This window comes from Ursus arctos, unplaced genomic scaffold (genome assembly GCF_023065955.2).
Source record: "Ursus arctos isolate Adak ecotype North America unplaced genomic scaffold, UrsArc2.0 scaffold_9, whole genome shotgun sequence".
In the NCBI taxonomy this organism is placed as follows: domain Eukaryota; kingdom Metazoa; phylum Chordata; class Mammalia; order Carnivora; family Ursidae; genus Ursus; species Ursus arctos.
Window position 1 is genome coordinate 1,060,962 of NW_026623111.1, and position 17,085 is coordinate 1,078,046.

Below are 17,085 nucleotides of genomic sequence, written 5' to 3' on the forward strand. Positions count from 1 at the left end.
GGGTTTAATGTGAGGACAGAGACAGGGCCACATATGGAAAATGCCCACCCCCAGAACCAGCCTTTGGCTGGGCCACGCAGACCCGACCCGGTCCCAGCAGCTCACCTTGACGAGGTCATCGATGTTGATCTTGCCATCCTTATTTTCATCCAGTGCAGAGGCCAAGCTGATGAGCTTATTTTCTGGAATGTGCTTGATCTGCTTCATGGCACTGATGAGCTCGGCGATGCTGATGACATTCTCCCTGGGGGTTGGGGCAGGGGCACAGCCTGTCTGCGGCACAGCCACACCCACGGCCTCACCAGGCCTCCTATGGGTCAGCCCTGACCCGGGCAACCTCTCCCTCCAGAGCTCCCTGGCCCCTGCCTTTGGGAATGCTTGTCCAACTTGGGACACAAAACCAGAACTCTTCACTTGGCCCCAGGTCTCCCTGTGCGCTGCCCCCAGTAAGCCTCTCCACTGCTGAGGACGACAGAGAGTCCCACGGTTACTGGGCAGTGGTCCTCAGGCCTGTGTGTGCTGTGGCCTGGGTGGCAGGGCCGAGTACGGGTGTGCTGCCTTCTGACCGGTGAGGGCAGGTGGGCCGACAAAGCACAGCAGGTCAACTCTGGAAGGACACGGACCTTGTCTGGGGGTGAAGGCCCCCCAAAAGGAGGACAGCAGGAAGTGTGTAGCCAGTCCACCAGCCCCCGGAGATGTGGGTGCTCAGAGCACAGTACCCAGCCCACAGGAGCAGTATGCACCAGCCTGACAGCTCCTCACACAATAACCCCCGAGTGGGGCGTCCTCACTGAGCGAGGGCCTCCGGGTAGTGGGTTCAGGAAGAGAGAGGAGGCGGGGCATGGCCCAGGGGTTCCCAGGGGAGCTGCAATCCTATGTACACTCTGGAAGGACCTGCTTGATGGCAGTCTGGAGACAGGTGTGGCCTATGGAGCCTAGGGGGTGGGGGTGGGGGACCAGCCAAGCCACAGCTGTGGTCCTGACAGTGGGCAAAGTGTGCACGTGTGTGCGCGCACGCGTGTGTGCCGTGTGCGTGCGTGTGCAGAAGAGAGGACCCCGAGAGCTACTTCAGTAAAGCGGTTTGCAGCAAGCGGAGACTGCGGTGTGGCTGGGCTTCTGGCTAGAACTGCTGGGTCAAAGGTCAGGCGTCAGGCACTACGGCTGAGGAACGCACCTCAAGGTCCGCAGACCCCCAAGCCTCCCCGCGCCCGCGCCGGCACCACACTCACCCCGCAGGCGGCTGCTCGGCAGCGGGGCCCAGCCTGCCGGCCTTCTGGTCCGTCTCCAGCTGCGAGAGCAGGCTGTCCATCTGCCCTATCATCTGCTGCACCCTCTTGGTCAGCCTCTTGCTGGCTTTGGACTCCTCCACGTACATCTCCTCACCGGTCTTGGAGAGCTCCTTCTTGATCTCCTGCAAGTCCTAGTGAACACATTTAGTTGTAAAAGTTGGTCTTAAAAAAAAAAAGGGAACCATACAGCTAAGTTTACCTTGTAAAAGTAGTTAAATTAACCCAAAGGTAAAAAGTTCCAAGTCGTGAAAGGAACTACATAGTCCTATCTGCTTCTCTCAAACAAATTACTCTTATTTTTGCAAGCTCAAATATTCTTTCTGTAGCAAAGAAAATGGCATTTATTTAAACCTCAACTTTCTTTATATTTATTAAAAGGATAAATAAATGGATGAAAGAATCAAGGAATAGGGATGCCTGGGTGGCTCAGTCGTTAAGCGTCTGCCTGCGGCTCAGGTCACGATCCCAGGGTTCTGGGATCGAGTCCCGCGTCAGGCTCCCTCCTCAGTGGGAAGCCTGGTCTCCCTCTCCCTCTGCTTGTGTTCCCTCTCTCACTGTGTCTCTCTCGGTCAAACAAATACGATCTTTAAAAAGAAAAAAAAAAAGAATCAAGGAATAGAATGCTTTTTTTTTTTTTTTTAAGATTTTATTTATTTGACAGAAACAGCGAGAGAGAGAACACAAGCAGGGGGAGTGGGAGAGGGAGAACCAGGCTTCCCGCCAAGCAGGGAGCCCGATGTGGGGCTCGATCCCAGGACCCTGGGATCATGACCTGAGCTGAAGGCAGACACTTAACAGCTGAGCTGCCCAGGTGCCCCTAGAATGTGCCTTCTTAAATCCCAAGTCATGACTGTCTTCATGAGCAAGCATTACAGGGAGGAACAGATTGTGGGGCTAGAGATGAGGCAAAGGGCTCAGGGTCTGAACACCTAATTTCCAACGGAGAACCTATCATGGAAATAGGGTTGCCACGAAAATGGCTCATTATTTTTACCAATCTCAAAACTAGTCCTCTTTTTCCAATGGATCTATGAAAACATACTTCTTTTATAAAGCAGGCTCCACACCCCACGTGGGTATTGAGCTCACGACCTTGATATGGAGTCACATGCTGCAACTGAGCCAGCCAGACACCCCGAATCAGCTCTTCTAAATCAGATTTGGAAGTAATATTTATAAGACAAACAGACATGTTTTCTTTGAAAAAAAGAAAAAAAAAAGGAAAGAAAAGAGCTAGTGTGTAAGAAAGAAGTGTCTTTCAGGGAAGCACGACTGAAACTAGGACTTCGTTTATCAAGCGATCAGACTGTCTGCCTGCTACCTTCACGGGCCTGCAAACCGCCAGGGCGAGTAAAGCAAAGCGCCCAGCTGCATGGCTGCAAAGCCGTGCGGAGACCACCGCCTGGTCCCGAAGGAGGCGGAGGGCACCCCCGAGATGCCGCTGCCCACCTCGCTATAGTCCTGCACGTCCTCCTTGAGCAGCTCCAGCTCCTCCTTCTCCTTCGTCAGGGACGACTTCTGCTCTTTCAGCTTCGAGCAGGCATTGCTGAGTATGTCGATTTCCTCTTTTGTTATTTCCTCTTCCTGCAAAGAGGACACACAGGCACCCCAACGGAAACGCAGCTGGAGGAAAATCAGCACTGCCCCCTCCCCCCCAAGAGACTCGGCAGCTCTTCTGTCCACACCGTCTGCTCCCGCTGTGCGTGGCAGAGGCCAGCAGATATGCGCACAGTCCCCATCCTCGCCCCCACGTGCGCCTGTGCCACGTGTGTATCGGACACGCATGTAAGCCCGGGAAACCATCTCCACCTGACAAGAGACCTGTCGGCCACCCCAAACCTTTCTGTCCCCAGGCCGGCTCGAAGCTGCCCTCCGGCAGGTCACACAGGCACGTCCCAGACCGTGAACTCATGCGTGTAGGACGTCGTCCGCTCCCTCCCCTGGAGCCCACCAGTGCTGTCCTGTGCCTCCAGGGGCTGGACAGCATCCTCCAGAGCACGCAGCAAACCTGCCCCTCCGCCACAGGCTACTCTAGCTCCTCCGAATTCCCACGTACTTTGAGAATGAGCCTGTCAGTTTCCACACACAGCCTGCCGGAATGTTGATGGCTCTGCGTCTATACAGCTGCAGAACGAACACCTCACCAAGCAGGACCCTGGCATCCACGAGCACAGGCCATCCGCTTGAGCTAATCAACCTCAGCACCCCCCAGCATCCGGCGCACAGCGCCCACGTGCCTACTTTCAGATTCGACCCTCAGGGGCTCACGTTAGGGGACCGCCCGCGATACACTGAGATCTCAGGTTGACTGCTCATTACCAGTACAGACGTGCACACCCTCTGTGAACAGTTTCACTCCTTCCTTCCGACCGTGTGGGTTGATTCTTTTCCTACCTAACCGCGTGGGCCAGATCCTCAGCACACTGCGGAAGAGAAGCAGTGAGCGCGGACAGGCTCGCCGGCGCCCCCCATCAGGGACCCAGCAAGCTGCAGCTGCTTCCACAGACGCTCTTCGGCGGCGAGAGAACGTGCTCTTCTGGCTCGCTGACAAGTTCCTTGTTATCAGGAACAGATGCTGGATTCTGTGACGTGCTTTTTCTGCGTTTATCGAGATGCTCACACATGATTTCTCTCTTCATCCTGTTCATATGCCCGTTACACTGACTGTTTTGTATTCCCCGGACAAGCCCCATGAGACCACGACGTATCAGCCTTTTGACAGAATGGCTGCATCTGGTTTGCTACAAGCTTGTTAAGAGTTTGTGCGTCTGTGTTCCTGAAAGATACAGCTGTGCAGTTCTCTCCTAGCCATCTGGTACCGGCATCAGCCAGCGCTCATCTCAGAACGAGCTGGAAACGGTCCCCCTCTTCGGCTTTCTGCAAACAGTCTGTGTCGACCTGGAAGGATCTCACCAGGAACTTGGCCTGTGAAGCCACATGGGCCTGGCTTTCTCTGCGGAAAGGCTTTCAGCCATCAGCTCAATGTCCTTGCCAGGGCTGAGCTGTTCCAGTTCTCTGTCCACCCCCAGCAGACGGTCAGCACGGCTAAAACCTACGAGGGTGCGCTGCAAACGGGGACAGAGGCACTTGTTTTCCCCACTCCTTACGGTAACTTTGCAGGGAACAAAGGCTCTTAGTTGACAATTCTGTAAAGGTCTGTGCTTCTTGCTAAGACATCCTCAGCAGCCCTTAGTTCTCCTGACAGTTCTAAATGTCCCGTCACATCTAGGCCTTTAATCTGCTGGAAATGGATGCACCTGTTTCCGTGAAGACAGCCATCTGTCCCAGCCCTATTTAATGACAGGTGCCCCTTCTCCCCGAGCTGCATTCCGTGGGCCCAGCCAGGCTCCATCTCTGCTCAGCTGTGTACCAGCCTTGCACTGCCTTAAAAATGACCCTGACCCTTCCCTGGGTCACCCTTTGAGCCCAGCTTGGCCCCAGCTTCCTGGGACCCTCTTCCTCCCAGCCTCTTCAATGTGTCACTACCAGCACGTGTCTGTTTCCAGGATGGCCCCGGCCTCCCTCCTCACAGGCCTGTCCCACCCACTGTCCTCCACCCAAACGCACGGCCTCTGAGGATCGCAGACCACCTTAGGCAGCCGCACCAGGTCAGATGTCCTACCCCGAGTCTTCTCGAAGCAACAGTCTAGAGCCTTCCAGAGACCCAGCTCTCCCTGCCGCCTGCTGCAGTGGGGTCCTTCCTTCCCCAAGGGCCTGGAGAAGGCTGGCGTCCCCCCACCTCCTGGCAGCTCCACCCTGAGACCCCCTCAGGAGAGCTTTTCCTTCCAGCTCTGCCCCACGACTGCTCCTGCCAAGGCCACGGACAACCTCACCTTCCCTGTTAGGAGTGGGTCTTCAGGCCTCCCCGACCCGGCCCTCAACATCCCTGATGAGGCCCACCCTCCCCTGGGCACAACCCTCCCCACACCTAGGCGTTGACATGTTGGGACCACATGAGCGGTCCCTCCACAGCCTTGTCTCTCCTCTGACCTCTCAACATGGAGGCCTCCGTGTTCCAACCCCTCCGGGACCTCACTTGAATCCCCCACCCCATGAATCTGTGGCCCCGGTCGCTCTCCTACTCCAGCTGCCAAACCGACGTTGCCATCCGTCTACAGACATTTCCCGTACCTGAAACCTGGAAGTTCAAGATGGAAGGCGTCCCATGCGGGGAGCGGGCTACCACCAGGACAGTGAGGCCCCCCGAGTCTGCTGCTGGGATGCACAGCACACCAGGCTGGGGGTCACACAGCTTCCCCTCCTTCGCACTGCGCGGCCTGGTCGGGAAGGGGCCTAAAGACCTGCCTTCAGACGTGGATGCCCTGCCACTGGGAGCACAGAGGGCCCGGGGGACCCAGCAACGGGCGCCTCAACCTTCCAGGCGCTCGGGCCCAAAGCTCAGAGGGCAGCTTGCTCTTCTCATGCCACACTGGGCCTCCCGAGAACATTTCCCACCTGCGGCCTCACCCTCCTCACCCCACAACTGTCTGCTGTCACCCTGAGCCAGGCCATGGCGCCTCAGGACCCCTGCCCCACAAGCTGGCCCCCTCTTCACCCTCCTGCTGGGCTCCAACACAGCCTGCGCTCCGGGTGTGTGTGCACGGTTACCTTCAAGCCTTCCAGCACAGGGGCCGTGTCCTTCAGGGCCTCTGATGGCAGGGTCACCTCAGGCACTTCTGGCTGCAGTTCGGCCGCAGGCCTCCCAGGGGCAGCCTCTGCCGCCACTCCCGGCTCCACTTCCTTCTGAAATGCAAGGCCACTGCCAACTCAGCACCGCCTGTCACCCCAGCCGCTGTCCTGGAGCACCCGCGCCGGCGCCGGCACCGGCACAGTCGGAGGGCATGTTGTCGACAGGCCGGCTGGGTGCTGGTGGAGGTTTGTTAAGCTCGGCAGCCGGCAGTGGGGGGTGTGCCTCCCACGAGGCGTCAACGCAGGACTCCGACGGGCGCGTCACACGACTCACGCAGCTGTGCACTGGCGCTCCCCGGGTCCACTGAGGCCCGTCTAACATGGTGCCTTCAGTCCTTCCCTGACAACTGCACAAAGCTGCCCGACGACCTGCCCCACGACCTCCAAAGCAAGCACACCCGCTGCCCAGGCCGAAGGAGCCCAAAGAGAACACCCGTTGGCTGAGCTGGCCGCGCGGGGGGACTGGCACGCGGACCATGGGAGAGCCAGCCAAGTCCTGTCCCCTGGGCATTCCAGGCAGAAAAAAGGAGACAGATCGTAGGGACCCTCCAGACGCAGTTCCACAAGCAGTTTCTAGAAAAACTGGAGCAGACAGCCTTTAGCCTGTCCCAGCGCTCGGTGTGGCTCCCGCTCTGCCGGGGCAGGCCCTGGCACCTGCCGGCTGCTTACCGCTGCCTCGGAGAGCCGCTGCAGCTCCTTCTCCTGGTGCTCCCGCTGGATGGCCGCCTCCTCCTGCAGCGTGGCCTCCAGCTTCGCCTTGTTGTCCACCTGCTCGCCCTCCACTTCCGCCACTTTCACCTGGGCTTCCTTCGCCTTCGGAGAGGGGACACCTGTGAGGAGGGATGCCTGCGGCCCAAGGGCTCATGGAGGCACGGCAGGGTCACCCGTGGCCAGACAGGCCCCTGCAGCACCCCCGGCCCACAGGCACTGCCGAGTGGGACCGCCGTCTGGGCTTCCAGAACGGAAACACTGCAGAAACCCTGTCTGCGGGAAGTGCTGCAAGGCAGCCGAGGGGCACCTTCTGCACCTGTCATAGGAGCCCTCGATACTCAGAGGAAGGACCGATAAGACAGAAGTGGGGGTGCGCATCCCCAAAAGCGAGGGCCCCCTCCAGAGCGAGCCGCAGAAGCGGTCTCTGGCCACACGTACCACGATCTCTGGGAGTGTCTGCAGTGTTGACTTGAGCTGGTCGGCGGGTGAGAGGGTGTCTGGGAGGTACATGGCCCGGGACAGGATGAGCAAGGACGTTGGGATCTCCTGATGCAAGTGCAGCTCCAACCACTGCAATTGGGGTTTGAAGACACAGACTCACCTGCTGGCCGCATCCCACTGGCCTCTCCTGGGACCTGGACCCTGGAATTTTCTTCCCTTCTGATTTGATGGGGGAGGGGGCTTGAGTAGATGGACACACTAGGTCACTCAAGGAAGTTCTCCCAAAGACAAGAGTCCTTAATTTCCACAAGGCCCACCTACTGCCGCCTCTTATGACCCGATGCCCCCCTCAGCCGACCGAGCCCGAGATGCCCCCAGGGTCGTGAATGAGCACCCGCAGCACAGCCGCCAGGCTCAGAAAGCACGGAGCGAGATGACCAGACTCTCTGCTAATGAAGCTCTTCACTTACTAATTTAGTTTTACTTGTTTGGGGGGCGGGGGCAAAGGGAGAGAGAGAATATCTAGACGACGCCTGCTGAGCACAGGGCCCACGTGGGACTGGATCTCATGAGCCTGAAGATCACTAGCTGAGCCGAAACCAAGAGTCGGACGCTCTGCCAACGGCGCCACCAGGTGCCCCTGGAAGCTCTTCACGGCCAAGCGCCACAGACGCTGCAAGGGTGGCACCTTAGAAGGCTCTCAGGGCTCTGCCAGCCTTGTAAGGGCCAGGCACTGTTTGGGGTGCTAGTGACACTAAGGCTCCACTGCTGCAGTGTTCAAGCTGACCAGGAAGACCGCGACAAGGTCTGGACACAAACTGGATGCAGGACAGAAGCTGAGGTGAGACGGAAGACACACGGCCAGGGAAACCCAAACGCTCTGATTTCCGACAGTCTCCCGTACTCGCCCGCACCTGACTGCTCAAAGAAGGCTGCCAACAGTCCCAGGCACGCCCGGGGAAGACACAGGGGGGCTCAGCCTGCGGAGAAGGCTCTGCCGGGGGACCACATACTAAGCAGCGCTTGTGTTGAAAGAGGAGAAGCGGGTGTTGTCACATCTTTGTCTACGTGTGGAGGACAACCAGCGGGGAGGGAGCCGGCCTTGCAAGCAGAGTCCGAGGGGGGCCAGCTGACACCGGGCATGTGTCAAGTCTGCTAAGCTTGACAGCTGAAGTGCTGTGAATGTCGCCCTCCAACCTCTGACCTACTCAAACCGATGCCAGCTGCAGAGCTGGCCTCTGGACTCTGCCCAAGGGCCCTCTGAGCTGCTGGAGAGAGCAAGGCGCAGCCGACAGAAACACTCGGGTTGGGCTGGCCTGGGTCCGATTTACCCAAAGGTCCCTGGCCTCATTACAAGACATACTGGAATTTTAAGGGAAGTTAACCTAGTCCTCATCTGTCTACACGGGACCAGAATGGCACAGTAAGGGTGTTAACATCAGCCAAGAGCAGGTGAGAAAGGTCAGAGCCGTGAACACGGGGGTATGTGAGCACACAAAAGAACCAGGTCGCCACGCACCCTCATCCAGGCCTGGATGCCACCCGGGGTTTGGGGAGAGTCTTTCCACAGCAAGCCCATCCATGCCGGTTGGATGGAAGGCAAAGCCCTTCAGCCACGCACCTGCTTCAGCTGGTCCTTCAGACGATCCTCCGTGACGCCGAGGGCCCGCATGCCTCGCGCCCGACATGCCGACTGCAATTCCTTGACATTCAGGCTGTCCACCCCTTCCTCAGCGATCAGCTATAAAAGAAAGTCAACTAAGTATACGTGGAAAGATCATTCCAGGATTATGGTCTCGTTGTCAAACACTTTCCAATCCGCCTTGCCAAGCACAAGACACACTACAGCCACAAGGCCTCAGCTCTGTGTCTGCAGACACTAGAACTGTCTGACAGAAGGTGGGGACCTCAGGGAGGCACACAGTGGGCAGGACCCACTTCAGCCCAGGGCCTGTTCCTTGTGCTAGATGGCCCCTTCCTTCTCCTCCTCCTCACGGTCACCCCAGCTTTCCTCCCCACCCCCCCATGGCCCTCCAGCCACCCAGGGGTTCTCAGCATCCTCAGGACAGGGGAGGAAGGACAGAGAGCAGGGCGATCCTGACCCTCTGAAGACATCTCCTGGTCTCAGCCAAAGGTCCCTTCCCCACCTCCTCAGCCCGAGGTCACAGGGACCCAACTGAGAAGAGCAAACCAGAGTCCTCGTGCCAGACACCCCCTCGGTCGGCCCCACTCAAGCCTCGCCATGACCTGGTGAGGCAGACAGCACCGTGACACCCCTCCTCTGAAGTGAGCTTTCCATTTTGAGGGGACTACAGATCAACATGTGAAGGAGACAGACGGGGTTTCTCCCCACGGTGACGCCATACGGATGATGCGGACAACGTCACAGCCGACACAGGGACACGACACCAAGCAGGAAACCCTGTGTCCCCACGAGGACCTCATGCTGCCCTTTCACAGACACACTCCCACCTCCTGAAGCCCTGGCAACCACTCCCCCTGCCCCTCGTTCTCACTGTACGTGAAGCGCACGACGACTTCTGGGGAGTTCTGGAAGACCTGCACGCGTGCTCTTCCGTAACAGCGCCGCGCCAAAAGACCATCCTGCTTTAACCGTTCTCCCACTGAAGGGCAGCCGGGTCTTTTCAACGTTATTATGGAAGAGCTAAGTTTTTGTTTTCTTCTGTCTTCCTGTGGGTTACATGACTCCACGTGGACCTGTGTCCCCTGCTTCTGAGTCTGTCTCTTCACGAGGCATGTGCAGCAGCTGCTCACCAGCCACATCCTATCCAGTCCCAGCCAGTGTAGACACCTCAGCCCCCACACGCCCCTTGACCTCTCCCACTCATGGTACACCCGTCTCAATGTCTCCTCCTTCCAGGGACAGCCACCCCACACCGCCCGTTGTTTCTGCTGCAACCATCGCACTTAACGTAGAAGGCGGACGAGAAGGAAAGTCGACATGTTTGCTTACCATGTTCTTTTTTCTTCATGGTCCAGGCCTCCTCCTATCACAGCTGACCCGTGAACAACACAGGCTTAAACTGTGCAGGTCCACTCACGCTTGCGTTTTTCTTGACACAGGACAGCACTGGAAATGTCTTTTCTCTTCCTTACGATTTTAGTAACACTTTCTTTTGCCTGACTTACTCTATTGTAAGAACACAGCAATAACACATATAACACAAAAAACAGGTATTAATGAACTATTTATGTCATCAGTAAGGCTTCTGGTCAACAGGAGGCTCTTAGCAGGTAAGCTTTTTGGGGGTCAACTGTCATACACAGAAGGCCTGGCAGTGCCACCTGCTTGCCTACCACCGAGGGACACAGAGGCAGGAGCTCCCTCCAGTTGGGTTTTTAATGGAGTCAAATCCCATCTTGGGCATTTTTTTCTCTGAGAACATAACTTGAAACACTATAGAGCCGAGGATCCTTCTGGGTAACTTACTTCATAACACGTCACCGCAGTTGTAAATAAGTTCTCTACTGCAGTACCACTTCAGTTTGGACAAAGAGATGAATTAAAAAGGAAACTGATATGCAGACTTTCACCTGTATTGGGGGGATGCGGGGTCCAGTGTCCCTAACTCCCCCACATCATCCTTTCCACTACGTCCTTTCCGATTAGAGACCCTCCTCTAGGTGGAGGGCAGATCGGCTGGTGCTAAGTTCTCTTAGTTTTCCTTCTTCTGAGAATGTCTTGACACCTTTGTTATAGTTTCACTGGAACAGGATTCTGAGTTGAGAGGGTCTTTTTCAGCACGTGAAAAATATAGTTCCATTTCCTTCCGGCCTCTACAGTCTCTGAGGAGCATCTTCCCTGGGGGCCAGACGGCTGTTCTCGAGCTGCTGTCAAAATTAGCTGTCTTCAGTGTTGTTTCTTTGACGATGATGTGCCATCGTGTGGATTTCTTGGGGTTGATCCCACCTGAGCTTCACTCATCTTCTAAAATTTGCTGATTCAGATCTTTTACTGAATTTGAGAAGAGTTCAGCTGTTATTTCTTCCAGCACTTTCCCAGCTCTGCCCTTCCACCTCTCTTTCCAGAACTCTGGCGACAAGTTTGTGAGATGCTTTCCTCTAGTCCCTGCTCATTTTTTTTTTTTAAAGATTTTATTTATTCATTTTTGAGAGAGCAGGAGCAGGAGCAGAGGAGAGGGAGAAGCAGACCCCCCGCTGAGCAGGGAGCCTGACCCCAAGATGGGATCATGACCTGAGCCCATGACCTGAGCCGAAGGCAGATGCTTAACGGCTGAGCCCTCCAGGCGCGCCCCCCCCTCATCTTTTTAAACTGTTTTCTCAGATGTTCAGATGGGTGATTTCTATTGTTTTATCTTAAAAGTCCACTGCCCCTGTCTTCTTCCCTCTCCTTTCTGCTGTAGAGCTCCTCCACTGAGCTTTTCATTTTGGGTTTTATTTTTCACTTCTAAATTTCCATTTGTGGGGCACATGGGTGGCTCAGTCGGTTGAGCCTTGACTCTTGGTTTCGGCTCAGGTCATGATCCTGCGGTTGTGGGATCGAGCCCCGCACCAGGCTCTGCGTTCAGGGCGAGTCTGCTTGAGAGCCTCTCTCCCTCCCCTTCTGCTCCTCCCCGCTCACGCATGCATGCTCTCTCTCTCTAAAATAAATAAATACAATCTTTAAATAAGAAAAGAATTCCATTTGGGTTTTCTTCATTTTCTCTGAGACTATGCTCCCACATGGCTACACAGTGGCTGCCTCACAACTGTCATCTGGTGTCTCACGTCTCTGCTGTCTTCATCGGCTGCCTTTTCTCATTCGAGAACCTTTGGTTCTTCTTTTTTTTTTTTAAAGCTCCGCATGGAGCCCAGTGCAGGGCTTGAACTCACAACCCTGAGATCAAGACCTGAGCTGAGATCAGGAGTCGGACGCTCAACCGACTGAGCCACCCAGGCGCCCCAAGAACCTTCTGAGTCTTAACATGAGAAGTGACTTTCAACTTAAACCCAGACGTGTGGGGTTATGAGTCTCTGCATCTCGTTTCAGTGTTCGACCTTAGCTGGCTCCCTCCGACAGTGCTCTGGCCTCGGAGTGGTGAGTCATGTTCTAACCAACTTCTACAGATTTTGCAACCAGTCATCTGGCATCTATTGATCCAAACTAACAAGCTGACATGGCTTACATCTCCCCCGTAGCCTGGCTTTCGTGGGAATGCAAGAGTCCTGTTTCAAGCCCTCCAACCACAAAGCCTTCACCCCGTGTGTCACTCCCTGCAGCAACCACTCCCACCACACGAATAATAAAAGCCAAGTCCCAGGTCCTCCCTTGCTCCGGCTTCCTGGTCCCCAGGTGTGTCAAGGTCCCTTTGGCCCTCAGTGGGGGTTGTGCCCCCATTTCTAGGCCAAATGTGAGTCATGAGCTCCATTCAATGGCTGACCTCTCCGTGCTCTCTCTCAGTTATACACACAAAATGACATCCGTGGTACAGTTTGGAATAGCTAGGGTGCCAGCTCGTTGCTGCCAGGCCCCCACTCAGCCTCCACTGAGCCCCGGGGAGGCACTTCTGCTTCTGCTGGGGTAGTGGGGATTCGAGTTCCAGTTTTCCACCAGGGCTCCCAGTATCTCCTGGCCTAGGAGGGGCACGCGGCCCGCCTGGCTCTGGACACCATCCCAGTGGGATGCACGGGGAAGGTCTGGGAATGGTCAGGTGGAGGTGGACGCCCTGGCCTCTGCTGGTCTACTGACACTGTGCCCAGGGGGAGGAGGGCAGCTCAGTACCATCGGCCGGCCTTCCCGGACACCATTCCAGCTGGGACATCCTGAAGAGGGTGGAGGCGTCAGCCCTCAGCCAGCAGCGCATGTGGTAGGGGTGACAGTGTCTCCCTGGTGTCCGGCTGGAGTACAGCAGTTACTATCCCAAGTCCTCTGTCCTGCGAAGAAGCCCCTTTCCTGTCCTCTGGCCAGAGAGAGCAGGCTCTTGTTAGGGGTTTGTTTACTTTTTTAAAACGATTTTAAGTCCTCTCTACACCCCATGTGGGGCTCGAACTCACAGCCCTGAGATCAAGAGTCACACACCCTACCGACAGAGCTGGCCGGGCGTTCCTGTCAGGGCTCTGAAAGTCTGCACACGTCGGCACCTCTTTGTCGCCGCCTCTTCAGCCCCAGGGAATAAAGATCCACCTGGTCGGTCCTGGGGCCCCAAGGTCTTCTCCCACGCTGCAGAATCTTCCTGTGTGTTTGTCACTGAACAAAAAACATCCAGGGGAAAGGAGGCCCTTTCCATCTTCCTGACAGTGGAGGTCTGGCCGCTGTCCTACTTCACGGGACTCTGAGGCACTGAGCAGTAGGACGACTTGTTCAAGGTCATAGAGCAAGTGAGTGCCCTCGACTCAACCCCAGGCCACCTGCCCTCGAGCTGCCTCTCCCCAGGTGGGGCAGTGGAGAGTGAGGGCAGCCACACCGCAGGCTCCCCTGCAGCCACACTGTACCACCCACGTCAGCCCCCCTCACTCTGCCGGAGTGAACGTCTGCAGTGCCCTCCTAGATGCAATCTGTACCGTGTTGGAGAAAGGGTTTCTTTTAGTCCTTACAAAAGCGCAGGGATGCTCTGCTCCTTCTAGCTACGAGGAGGAGCGATCCTCGCCCAACCCTCACCCCTGCTGAGAGCGCCTAGAAAAGCCAGATAAAACACACACAAACACACACCTGGCAGCACTGGAGAGCTAACACAACTAGGGCTCGGGGACAGCAAGAGTACGTGGACGGAAAGGCCAGGCAACCATGGAGCTGTGGGCTGTCCATGTGTGAGCCACTGGGGACGTGGCAACATCTGGTGACCCTCAGGGCAGGCCGAGAGTCCAGGCCAAGGGCCGCTGCTGAGAGGCAGAGACCTCTCACTGGGCTAAGAAAAGGACAGCTGGAATGGAAAGGCTGCTCGGCAGACAGTTCTCGAGGGCCGCTGCCCACAGAAAACGAAGGGCGGAAAACAACCCTGGTATCAGGCTCTCCAGCTGAGCAGCACAGAGGCGAGGAGCTGGGCAGAAAATCTTCACAAAGCAGAGGGGCCTCTGAGGCACCATGTGGAAGGGCCACGGCGAGGCTGCGGGCCCAGCCTGGATTTGTGGTTAGTGATCCCCAGGTGACCAGCCTCTCGATAGCTGAGCAGACTCGGATGGGCCCCTCCGGGAGGAAGTCAGCGACAACCGGAAGCTCAGAAACTTCCCACAGACATGTCCGCACTCGGGAACAACGAGATACTGCAAACACACAAACCGAAGGAAACAAAACAAACAAACCAACCTACAGACCACCGTTATCGGAATAATCAGACGGGAACTATGATGAGCTATTCAAGAAAGTGGAGCACAAGCGGTCTGGAAGGGAGACTGAGCACCTCCGAGGTGTGCCTGGAGAGCTCTGAGAACATCAGACACCGGACACTGTACGACAAGAAGCACTGCTGGAGAAAAAGAAGGGTGTTTTAGGAGCTCCTCCCGAGACAAAAGCACCGAAACCACGGGCAGTGCAGCTGCTGGGCTGCAGGAGGGCCAAGCAGGAGGACACAGCGGACAGCACAGTCCTGGGAGCAATCTGGTTGTGGACCAAGACTTGCTTTTGACTTCCTGCCCCTTTCCTTGGGAGCCCCAATTGTGGGTCACTCTTTGTACGAAAACTATCAAAGATCTGGAATAAAAATCCATGTTAAAAGACGTTCATTACAGCACTGTATGGGGTAGCAAAATCTTTGTGGAAGTGATGGTCCCTAACTTACAATGCGTTCACATAGGCCATGTTGCCACTCATCCTTTCAACAAACATGCAGAGACACGGGCAAGTCTCCTAACGTCCTGCCAAGTGGCCGCCTGCTGACGGGACGGCTCCAGTGCAAGTCCAGCAGACGCACACACGGAGCACAGAGCGGGCAAAAAGCCGCAATCTGGGAGCAACAGGGCCCCCAGAGCTTTACATGAGGACCCCCGCTGCTTGTGCCCCCAGGAACCAAAGCCCGTGGAGAGGCGGCGCCGTGAGCACCGGCCGCGCACCTTGTCGTCGGCCTTGATGGACCGCAACCGCATGGTGAGCTGGAAGCGCAGGAAGTTGTTGGTGCCGATGGACTGCAGCTCCAGCAGCTTGCACAGGGCCACCAGCTGCGGCCGCGTCAGGTTATCCAGGGTCAGCTCATCCTCAAACAGCTTGGAGAAACGCAGGATCTCCTCATTGCTGGGTCTCTCGCCTGTCTCTCGGATCTGCAGAAGCGACCACGGGGGGTGAGCCAACGGGGGGTGGGGGGGTGGGGGGTGCTCCCCAGCGCCACCCACAGACCAGGGCCACAAGCCTCAAGTGAAGAAACAGAGGAGGGTCCGCTGAAGAGCCCCCGACCATCCACACCCTCCCTCAGATCTCCTTTGTCCTTACGCTCCTGCTGAGAAGCAGCCCCTCGAGGCCTCCACTCCCCAAGCACAGCCTGCGCTGGCTCCCAGGGAGGACGCCTCCATGCAGCATGGGGCCGCTTGCTGCCCCTCTCCTGCCCATGCCAGCAGGGCCGTGGCTGCTGACTGGCAAGAGGCTCCCCACTGTGGATGTAGCTGTGGAGCGGCCCCAGGGTCCGTGCCCTCCGCCCCCAGCCTGGCCCCCAGCTCATCACAACTGCAGGGTCTTCGCTCGTTTGCCAAACTCTACCTCAAACAACAGTGAATGTCAGCGAGGTTCAAGTTCTCAGGACAGTAGGCTTGACCTCACCGAGTACAGGGTCAGGGTGGGGCTCCTGGCTCAACCCCCTCCGGCACTAGCCTACGCCTGTCTGGGAGCCCCACTCTTGCCATGCGTGGTAAAGCAGAGGGAAGCAAGGAAGTGAGGCGTGCCCCGTGTGAGGCGGGGCAGCCCTGAGGCTCTAACCAGCACTCGGGACCAGTGGGCTGGGGCCACCAGGGCCCCAAAGCATCACGGCACCTTCTGGAAAAACACGGAGAAGTCTTTGGTGGCGTTGCCCTTGGCTGCTTTGTTCTTCAGGGCCATCTCCTCAATGGTGTCCTGGAGGAACTTGGCCAGCTCCAGCTTGACCCGCAGCTCCTTCTTCAGCCTCTCCTCCTGTGAAGTCAAAGAGGGGGTGCTGCACTCCCTGGCCTGCACCCCAGCCCCCCATGGCTTCCCTGGATGGCACCAGGCAGAGCAGATGCTTCCACTCCTCCAATGGGAACCCCGGCGTGGAGTTCACGTTACCCCTCAACGCAGTGCCGCCCACATTTCCCTGAACAGCACTCACTCCCACCAGGTACTATGCATTCTGAGACCTTCTCTTCTATTTCATGGTTTTACAAAATATCTGTGTGGCCTCTTGGAGCAGGGCCCAGCCAGTGACGCTTCTAAGCTTCGTAGGCCGTGTGGAAACAAGTCTGTGACCGTGGGGGCAGTCTGACAGTCCAGCTACTTGCAGGTCAGCCCTGCCCTCCAGGGGTCTTACCCCAACCCCACAAACAGCCTCAACCTGTGGCCTGAAGAGGTGGGCTACAGAAACCGTTTTCCAAAACACGTTTAAAGAGAAGCATCTCCGAAACCCACCTTTACTCATCACAGCAGAGCATGACTGTGTTATGAAGGAGATACGAAGAACATCTGAATGTCAGCCACAAACAGTGCAGACATCGTAACTACGTCCGCATCCACCCTGCCCTGAGCTCACCACCCCCAACGCCCTGTCACCTTGATGGACTGGGTTTCGAACGTGGACGGCAACATATTGGGGAAGAGCTTCACAGCGACAGGAAGCAGGAACTCCATGAATGGCACCACCACAAAGACCAGGAAGGGGACCAGGCGAAAGAGGTCAGCGCATATCCGGAGAAACTGGGGAAAGGGAGAAGGGATCAGAGGGTGAGGCGACAATACTGCTCACATGACCGTCAGAAGGCGTGACCGCAGGCAGCACCCAGCAGGGGTTGGGGAGAGCGCTAAGTTCCAAACAGCTCCTCCAACTGCTCCCAAAGGCATCTC

At 56.8% G+C, this 17,085-nt stretch overlaps 1 protein-coding gene across 3 annotated transcripts in view; it reads right to left on the minus strand.

Annotated features, from left to right (window-relative positions):
• The window catches only part of LETM1 (leucine zipper and EF-hand containing transmembrane protein 1), a 36,615-nt gene that overhangs the window by 2,796 nt on the left and 16,734 nt on the right, over window positions 1–17,085 (minus strand). For 2 of the 3 annotated variants that reach the window (XM_026485917.4, XM_057309552.1), the window contains 10 exons: window positions 16,795–16,938; window positions 16,045–16,182; window positions 15,138–15,341; window positions 8,752–8,871; window positions 7,128–7,259; window positions 6,648–6,791; window positions 5,898–6,032; window positions 2,739–2,873; window positions 1,230–1,420; window positions 106–244 (listed from right to left, as the gene is read on the minus strand). In XM_026485917.4, coding sequence (XP_026341702.3) covers window positions 106–244; window positions 1,230–1,420; window positions 2,739–2,873; window positions 5,898–6,032; window positions 6,648–6,791; window positions 7,128–7,259; window positions 8,752–8,871; window positions 15,138–15,341; window positions 16,045–16,182; window positions 16,795–16,938 — 1,482 coding nt within the window. The remainder of the gene's footprint in view (window positions 1–105; window positions 245–1,229; window positions 1,421–2,738; window positions 2,874–5,897; window positions 6,033–6,647; window positions 6,792–7,127; window positions 7,260–8,751; window positions 8,872–15,137; window positions 15,342–16,044; window positions 16,183–16,794; window positions 16,939–17,085) is intronic. The other variant, XM_048211866.2, reaches the window with a different exon arrangement.